Raw genomic sequence first — 10067 nt, forward strand, 5'->3', positions numbered from 1 at the left:
TTGAATAAATTGAGGTAAGGAAAGGTACAAAGCAATGTGGAAGGCATTCACTACAAGTTGAAGGATTTTCAGCAGGTATGTTTTATCAGCATACAAGCTTTCTTCAGAAAGTCAGTGCATGACATTGGTTAATTTCAGCTTGTCCAGCTTGACTACATGCTTATTTCCAGTTACTAATCCTTGGCCAACACTATTGTTTCTTAATAACTAAAGATAAATACTATTCTTCAAGCATATGTCTGTGAGTTGCTTTGGGAAGGATATTATTAGTCTTTCAGAATTGTTTAGTAATAATTGCATATGGTTTACACCAGGTGCAGTAGAATCTAGGAGTAGGGCGATGAAATGAAGGCAGTTTTCAATAATTATTAAGACTGCTCAAGGAGCTAAAATATGCCAGGGGGACTATTGTAAGAGACCCTCATGAGTAGTTTTAAACTTTCTGGAAGGAGGTTCTTTGAAGAACTTCCATTCATAGTTTTAGACCTAGAGATAAAGCGTATCCTGTGCTAGCAAGTAGTACAAGGACAAATAAGTTTGCTCCTGAGCTCCCAGCACCTTTTTAAATGCATATCCCTGACCTGATGTTGCTGTTCCCAGTTCATTGTCCATAATAAAGCTGTTCTGTCAGTGTAAGCTGTCTGAATCTTGCGAATCCTTTCAGCAATCAAAAACTTAAGGTGATGATTGTTCAATTAACACAAGCTGCACAGAAGAACTGTACAGAGAAGATAATGAAACTGGAATTAAGCTGCAAGTTTTCTCCCATATCCTGCTTCTTATTTTTCAAATTTCACCCCAATAAGACTAAGTCCATGCATTTCAGAATAGTATTGTCCAGCCACTCCACAGCTACTGAGGAAATCAGGTTCTACGCCCTATTATTGAATGGCATTCAAGTCCAAAGGCAAAGAGGTTATTCTGCATTGGTGAGTCTCCACCATAGGGAAGAAAAAGCAGGTGGCCAAGATACTGGAGAAAAAACAAATTATTTTAAATTTACTATACATTTAAATTTTTAAAGCCACAAGCATGCATTTAGAAAAACTCACATGTCAAAATGAATCATTATAAAGTATCGATTATCCAGATCAATGGAAAGAAATATCATTAGTAGCTGAGGGCGCCCTGTTGTTCCCTATCAACAGCAATCTCCCTTCAGATAACTACTAGTCTAACTTATTTCACTAGAAATTAATTTTTTATAGATTTTAACAGAGTCTATTCATTGACTTGTAAACCCTGTTATATTTTGTGTCTGGTTACTGTCACTCAATAGTATTCATATAGAATTCATCCAAGTTGGTTAGTGTGGCAGTCACTCATTCATGTCATCCATAGTATAATATTCCATTTCATTGTATGTTATGATTTATTTATACAAAATAGTGTTGATTCACATTAGTGTTGATATAATTTAAGATCTTTAGAATAATGTCACTAATAACATTGGGTACATCTGTTTAGTGCACATATATATTATTTCTGTTTGCTACATACTTGAGTGAAACCACTAGTCATGGGACAGGCAAATGTTTGTCTTTGACAGAGGTGGACACTGGTTTCCAAGGTGCTTGTGCCAGTTTATTTTAAAAGGAATTACTTAGCATTCCTTTTGCTTGTTTTTTCAAATACTTGGTATGGCAATTCTTTCTAATTTTAGTCATTATGATGGTTGTTTCAAGATATTATCTGGCAGCTTTAATTTGTATTATTCTGAGGGCTAATGTTGTTGAGTAAATTTTCATATGATTATTGGCCATTAAGACATCTTCTTTTGGCGAAATGCCTATTCAAGTATATTGCCTACATAGTGATGTATCAGTTGCCTTTCTTACTGAAATATGCTCAATTAAATTTAAGAAAATCAGAGACTGGATCCAGATGAAGAGTTATGCTTGGCCAGGCCAGGTTTGAGGTGCTAATTAGATACTCAGGTATGAAGGCTAAGAAGGCAAGTGGAATGTATGAGTTTGGAGATGAGGATAGAAATAAGTTTGAAGATATATACATTTAGATGCTCATAGACTGTGGATGGACTTAAAGTCATTGAAAAAATCAACAACAGCCAGAGTAAGGCTGACTCCTAGGGTACTCCAACTTTGAAAGTTTTGAAAAAGGAAATATTAGAAGGAGACTGCAAAGAAGTAACCAGTAGATTAACACAGGACCCGAGGGTTTAACAGGTTTAGGATTTCAAATAAAGCGAAGTATAATATTTCAAACTGGAAGGGATGATCAACTCTACCAAATAGCTCTGAGAGGAAGGGTAACATGAACATTATATAGCAAAGTGATAGTTGTTGGTGACCTTGAAAAAATAAGTGGTTTGAGTAGAAACAAAAGCTTCATGGAAGCAAGTTGATAGAGAGTAACATATAATTGAAGAAGCTATAAGGATACTTCTATGATAATTGCCATGGAGTAACCTGAAGAACTGGAAGGGATTTGGAGGCATACTGTTAAAGATGGAAATTTTTTCATTAAAGATGAAAGATATGATAGCATAAGTTTGGTGTTCCCTTGATCCTGACATGAGAAAAACATCAAGGATGCAGGAAAGATGGAATAATTGCTATAGATGAATCATTGTGTAAACTCAGGTAGATCAACTCGAATGCATTAAAGCTTCCTGTTAGTCTTTGGTTTGGGAACAGTACTCGCTAAAAGCAAGTATCCCAGCTCATTCTGACTCTGGTACTGGCTCCTGTTGCTCTGATGTAAGTTGTCAGTAATATGGAGCAGTGGAACATTTATCATGTACTGTGTGGTGCACAAATCACATTAAAACTTCAATAAAATTCCTTGCACTTGCTATAGTATAGATGTGGACATTGAAGCCCTAGAAAAATCAAGTGACTTTTAAAGCATACCTTAGCTGTTAAATTACAGAGCTGTGATTCAGATTTTGCATTTGAAACTTTTTTTCCTTGAGGGTGACCATAAAATTTGACATCTGATGCTGGGTGCTTTTGAAGGTGCAAAGCACAGGTGTAATGGTTTAACTGGAATCATGGGTATAAACCAAGACTTTCTAGAGCAAAAATGGCATATGATTATCTTTTCTCTCCACTCTTTGATATCTTTTAATATTCAATTTAAAGCATTACACTTAATTTCAATTCTCCCATGATTACTTTATGTATTTATTTATATTTTCCCTCACCATTTATTCCCCCTATATCCTCTTCCACCTCCAACCATACTTGTCTCCTAATCATTCACTGCACTGTTGTCTGTGTTTTTCCACAGCTATTTTTAATAACATTAATAATCTAAAGTTAAAGAGGCCAATGAGGTTTGAAAAATTGTAATAAACACAGGGAAACTTAAATATGCATAAAGGATTCATTTATTTAGGTGACTGGTTAGGAAATTGTGATAATAAGTACAATTCCAGTAACTATTTTTGGACATATATTTCACATTGTTATGGTACTTCCAACTCAAAACTGATATTCTGTGGTTCGTTTTGAATTAAAATTCAGAAAATAGAGGTTATGAGTTGAATACAAATTAAGATGAGTGCTATATAATACAATAAAGTAAATAAAGAAATACATTTTCATTTTTCCACATAGAATTATTTACAAATTATTAATTTTTTGATAATTTGATACAACTTTGAATAGATGTCACATTTCCAGTCGCAGTCAATTCTAGGAAATAAGAGAACAAATATAGAATTAGTTAAGTTTTATTATATTATCATACATCTCTCTCTATTTGTAATTTTAGTTTGAATAACCCATTAGAGAAATTGTATTACAACTGTACCAACTTGCACTCCATCTTACATAGAAAAGTCTTCAAAGAACAAATAATATCTTATTTGGGATTGTTTTGGTGAAATATCTAGTCTACCATAGTCACTAAAATATTTGTATCTTAAGACTCTCAAAGCGACATTCTCTCCCCTTTTTAATCCTCACAGTGGGACTAACCCACTTTATTTTGACTCATGAATTAAAAGACAACATGAAAAATTTTAAATGCAATAAAAAACTATCAAATGTTATGGAGCCTAAGGTAGAAATGAGAATGCAAGTTGATTTTTCTTTTAAAGCTCAAACATATTTACATAAAAGTGGAAGAAACTACTTTCAGTTGTTTTTTTTTAAGTGATAATCAAGCATAAGGACATAGGCACTTAAAAGCAAACCACAAATATGTCAATAACATAATTAAAATTATTTAAAACACAAATACATAATTTCAAGTGAGTATGTAATAGTCAACTAATCAGATGTCCCCAACACATTGATAATTAATAAATAAGTTCATATATTGGTGGAGTCTCTCATTTCTTGGGCTTATTCAGGTCAATGAAATGTAAAAATGGGTGACTATAAACATAATTAGTCTAATCTTCAAACTCCAAAAACTTACCAAAGGTGAAAAGCAAACAACTTTGAAATCCTCTTAAACCTTAAAAAATAAATACATGCATAAATTAATATATAAGCAAACAAACAAGAAAGCAAACAAACAATTCCCTTTTTGGCAAACACAATTCTAAAAATTCTGGGAACCCTGACCATTCTGGTTCAGTTGGGTGGGGGTCATCCCACAAGGCAAAAAAGTTTGCTGGTTCAATTTCCAGTCAGAGCACAGGCCTAAGTTGCATATTCAGTCCCCAGTAGGAGCGTGTATGAGAGACAACATATTGACGCATCTCACACCTATATTTCTGTCCCTCTCTTCCTCCCTCTCTTACCCTCTCTCTAAAAAAAAATTAAAAATAAAAATTTATAAAAATTCTATGAGTAATGAAATAAGCATCTCAATCATTTGACCTCTCAGGTGCGTATAAAAACAAGATGTGAATTAAAGCATATGGAGAATAGATGCAGAAAAAAAACTTCAAAACTGTAGAAAGTAATAAAACTTCTTTATTTCACATCCAAGATTACCAAATTTAATTCTGTCTTAAGTAAGTTTCAATCTTTTTTATCTATATTCTCAACAGATCGATTGAATCAGAATCTCTGAAATAATTTCTTTCCAATACTCAGTATCTTCTACATAGAAAATCATAACAATTATGTTTAAATCTCAGTGAGTAGTAGTAGACACTGGAATGTGGGGAGGAAAGTTTCCTAGGTTATTTTATTCTGTAACTAGTGTTGAGAACCCTTGATCTAAAGTGTTGCGCACTTGACTCCATGCATTATTCATTTATTCTGTATTTCTCACTCCTTCTAATATTATGTAAACACCATGAATAAAACAACAGAGTTGGTAAATTAGGACTTACTTGCTGTAATTTATAAACTGTGGAAATAGGTTGAGTCACAGGGTTGGAATTCTGGGTGGGGTCAAGCAGAGGCTCTTGGCATAGCAGAAGGGCTTGGATGAGCATATCTCTCTGGGGGTGGGTGATCACTTGCTGGGAAAGAGGCAGGGCTTTGGGCTGAGGAAGGGAAAGCAGGGGCTGAGGAGGAAGCATGGGAGCCTGAAGAAGAGGCTGAGGGACCTGGTGCATCATGGGCTGGAGCAGAGGCAGAGGAAGCTGTGGAATTTTGACATCACTGAGATTTGGGATTTGGTGTTGAAAGATTGACACTCCTGGAGACTGAAGAAAAGGCATCACTTGGCGTTTAGGAAAGATGGTTTCCTTAGTATTGGGGCCTCTGATCACTTCAGGCTGAAGGATAGGCAGCACCACAGCAGGCTGAGCAAGAGGCAGACCGTTTTGTGGAAGGACATTGTAAGGGAAGGGCTCAGCGAAAGGATAGAGAAGAGGCTGTGGCTGGACAAGGGACTGGATTTTGTCCTGGCATTTGCCCTGGAGAGAAAGAGAAAGAATCTTTGAGTCCATGATTAAGCTGCAATTGACATTCATGATGAATTAACCTCCTCTCTTTTAAACAATCATAACTGAGTGAAAAGAGAGTAAGAAAATCTTTTACTTATGCTGGCTTAGAAATCATTTGGGGTTACATGAAGACTAATGAGTTAAATCATCATTGAGGGATTTCTCTTTAACCCACTTCCTTTATTAGGTGAACACAGATTAAACTGAAATCAATGTTTGGGCATTTCAAACTTGTTTCTCCGTTTCTGAGTTGCCTTCAATAGCTGTGACTAGCTGTAGAGTTTGGTATCCAGCAGGCATGGACTTTTCAACATAATGTGAGGATAATTGACCAAATTGCTTTCATTAGGAAGAGGTATTTTTTAAATAATTAGAGAAGTGACTTCAAGGTTGCTTTTGTGTGTTTTAATGAAAATAAATCTTAATTTGTGGTTTAATTGAAGGAGATGCTCAACACTAGCTAACTTCTAGCAGTACTCCCCTTGGTAGATGGTAGTTATTGTAAGTCTTTTAAAAAGCATCAATTTTTTAAAATTTATTTTGATTCAGAAAAATATTTGTTATAAATTCCAAACAAACTCACTCTACTGATAGAACAGGAGACTGAAATATTACAATTAGATAAATATGTTACCACATGTATAATTCACTTAAATGAAGAACTTTATGTTGTCTAAGAAAATCTTTAATTTTAAACGAGCTCTGCTACTAAAAAGCTGTTACATTGTCACACAATTGTGTACTCAATTGTTCTGTATCTCACTCACTTCTCTCATCTGTGTAATGGAAATTCTTTTATTAACCACCTGTATTCATAAATGTTACTATAAAACATATATAATTTTTGAAGCACAGAGAAACTTGGGGCCAAGGTAATAGAGCTAATCAATGATCAAATTAGGATTTGTGCCATATTGCCTTATTTCTTTCATCAGCCTATTTATTTTGAGAATAAGGGGGATCTAGTTCCCAACCTGGAAATATATCTACTAGTGTGCATTTATAGAAAACTAATATAGCATTAGCAAAGTGAGCAAATCAATTATTCTTAAGAACTTAGTCTATGTTCTGCAAGGAGAGCCTAAAAATGCATTTTTGTCTTAAAAATATATTAACAAAATTTCATTTCTTTCACTGGCATTTATTTTATTACAAATCTTCACATTAACCATGAACATTTTTTATGTCTATTATATTTTATAAAAATTTTAGAAATGTTGTGAACAATTTACCTCTCTTTGCTGCTGTTTGTCACTTTCAAACTTCTCAGGTTTCTGCTAGAAAACAAACCACATTAAAAGAAATGGTATAATCTGTAAAAATTGAATGTAGGAAATTGTAAACATATGTACATTGAAATATAAGGATTTTACCACCCTTATGTGGGATATAACACTAAAACTTATAGACACGCAACAGTATGGTGGTTACCAGAGGGCAGGTGGCACCCAATGTAATGCACAGATCATATATCAGAGATATGTGCACTTGAAATTTATATAATTTTATTAACCAACATCACCCAACAAATTTAATAAAAATAAACAAATAGGTTTACCTCATTGATATGTGTAATGGATTCCTTCAGAAAAATAAAAATAAAATTAGGTTACCTTTTCACAAAAATTTTATTTGCCCATATAAATCAGAAAACAAGGCATGTAATAGGTTAATGTGGATACCTTGCTTGATAACACCATTAAAAACTCAGGATAATTACTAAAACTTATGTGTAGCACTCTTCTACACAAGACAGTTGTATAAAAGACAGATGAATACAGTCAAGAAAAATAGGGTATGGTTTTGCAAACTGATGTCACCCCAATAAATTCAATTAAAAATTAAAAATGTTTTAAAAGAGAAAAAAAGAAAATGAATAAACATAGTACAAAAAGAGGCATTTAATTGATCTTATTTTTCTCTTTATGTTTCCTTCCTATGACAATAAATAATTTCTAATGTGCCATCTGACTTTATAAGAATGTAATTTGTTAATCAACAATTATAATAACCCTTGGTATATTCTGTTAATTATTCTTAGTTTATTTATGTTTGAGCTTCAAATAAATTGTAAGAACTAAATACCTGCCCTAAGAATCTGATAACATCTGTGATAAAGTATACACATGTACCATTTAACAGGTAATGACAGACCCCAAAAGTGGGGCAAGCATAATTATCCACCTGACTCTCACAGGCAGATTTAAGATAAAACTAAGTCTCACAGCCTCTTATTCACTAAAGCAACTACTGTAATTACAAAATATGTCCATTGGCATGTCTGCCCTCCTCCTATATTGCCATTCTTGCCTATGGGCACCTTCTTTTCAGTTTTCACCACAGCTCCTAGTCAATGTCTGATTCACAGAAGAAGGCCGATAAATGGCAAAACAGTGAATGAGGTCACCATGGAGAGAGCTCAAGACAGATAAAAAGACTGTACAGTTCATTTAAAGAAGGGGGTGGGGCACAGTGACACAATTTCATTTAGCAAGTCAGCCCAGAAAATGTTTGAATACTGAATTCTGCAGACATTTATTTTGTCTTTAAACATATATAATGGAAATTTACATCAGAACTTATATATCAGAACTAGTATATTAGTTAAATGCCTTAAGTAACATGGTATAAAGAGTCTAGAGCATTTTACTATTCCAAAATTGGGAATTGACTTAGAATGAACATTGTCTTACATCTGTGCTTGAAAGGCTTTCTACAGTCTGTAAAGAAAAAAAAAGAAGAAAAGCAAAATCAACAACTGGATCATCAAAGAATGTTATTAGTTTATCATGAAATTTTTCCCTGAATAAAAAATATCTTACCATACTGGATACACTGAGTTCTTCCTTATGGGGAAAAAAAAGAAAACACCATTTAGTTTCTGTAGCTAACTCATTCTTCCTACTAATTTTTCACCTTCATTATGCAGAACTATCTCCTTCACAAATTTAGGAAATAAAAATATTGTATGTCTTCTGAGAGCTTAGAAAGGTAATCGTGTTTTATGTCTTTTATATTTGGTTACTCTAAATGGTATATGTTTATTTTATCTGAATGAACATATTTGATGGGTAACAGAGAGGGAGTTATTTTAATCAAACACTTTTTTCATGATTACAGATACGTTTATAATTATGATTATTGCCTGACACTTTATCCTCTGGATGTCTTTAGACAGACACAGGTAGGATTTGGCCCCATGCCCTAGGGTAAGAGTTACATGAGTTTCATCACTAGAATAGAGTATATTTATATAGGTTGTACATGCATGTAATTGTACTTATGCAATATTGCTCTTTTTAATGTTGGTTTCTTCTTGTTTTGTCAGTTGCTTATTTGCTAGCTTGTTTTTACTTTAGAGATTGCTGGCATTTAACCCAGATTTGTGGCCCTCCAAGATAATGTTGAAATAGTGAGTGAATATACATGATTTTCTTTAAAGAATTTAAAAAATTCCTCTGAAATTCTTCATTTGTACATTTAAGAAACAGGTGATATTGTTCTCTACACATGGGAATATATTTCACCTCATGTTAATTATTTAGAGATTTTCTTACCTCCCTTGCAAGGGCGAGGGCCACCAGGCAGGCAAGGATGAGGACCTTCATGGCTCTCAAGGCCTGTGAATGGGAAAAAAGAATTATGGTTGTCAAGGTAAGATATTTTCTTAATTGTGTAGGCTTCTCTCTTGAAAAAAAAAGATAATTAAAATGACTGTATTTTAGGAAAATTACCGGTAGAAGTTTTATTATATAATCAAAGCCAAAACCTTCTAGTCTTACTTATCAACTTTATCCTCCAATGAAAGCCATTCAGATTTTTCAGCTCTCAGTTCTACCCTATCTCACTCTTTTTGATCTCACCGACAGTACAATGTGTTTTTTGAAATACAGAAAAACGTTGTAAATATTTATATGAAGCTTTATTAATTGATTCATTTATTCAAAAAGAGTAATATTTATTCAGCAGTCTTAATTGCCCAATGCTGTCTAGGGTCTGGGTTTAAAGCAGTGAACAAAATACTAAGGTCTCAGCCCTGAAGGATCCTCATATCCATGGTGAATAGACTGATTAAGGGAAGTGTATACATAGAAGATCATAGTTTATTTTAGCTTTTCTTTACTAAACGAAACAATTTTCATGAATATTTGGTTTAATCATATCTCCTTATTTCTAATAAGACTGAGATTTTATCTGAGCATTTCACATATTTGCTCCATTTATCCAGATGTTTTTATAGGATTGATAC

At 33.6% G+C, this 10067-nt stretch overlaps 1 protein-coding gene across 1 annotated transcript; it reads right to left on the reverse strand.

Annotated features, from left to right (window-relative positions):
• Positions 1 to 2622: 2622 nt before the first annotated feature.
• On the reverse strand, positions 2623 to 9426 carry LOC129087423 (beta-casein-like). Its single transcript, XM_054594348.1, has 8 exons — positions 9376 to 9426; positions 8641 to 8664; positions 8512 to 8538; positions 7377 to 7400; positions 7051 to 7095; positions 5258 to 5788; positions 2874 to 3005; positions 2623 to 2763 (listed from the first exon to the last, which is right to left on the reverse strand). The coding sequence occupies exons 1-8, from the start codon at positions 9424 to 9426 to the stop codon at positions 2623 to 2625; spliced, it is 975 nt and encodes a 324-aa protein (XP_054450323.1).
• Positions 9427 to 10067: the final 641 nt, after the last annotated feature.

The sequence above is a fragment of the Pteronotus mesoamericanus genome, unplaced genomic scaffold (genome assembly GCF_021234165.1).
Source record: "Pteronotus mesoamericanus isolate MK-2021 breed Mesoamerican mustached bat unplaced genomic scaffold, CSHL_Meso_final contig_130, whole genome shotgun sequence".
Lineage (NCBI taxonomy): Eukaryota > Metazoa > Chordata > Mammalia > Chiroptera > Mormoopidae > Pteronotus > Pteronotus mesoamericanus.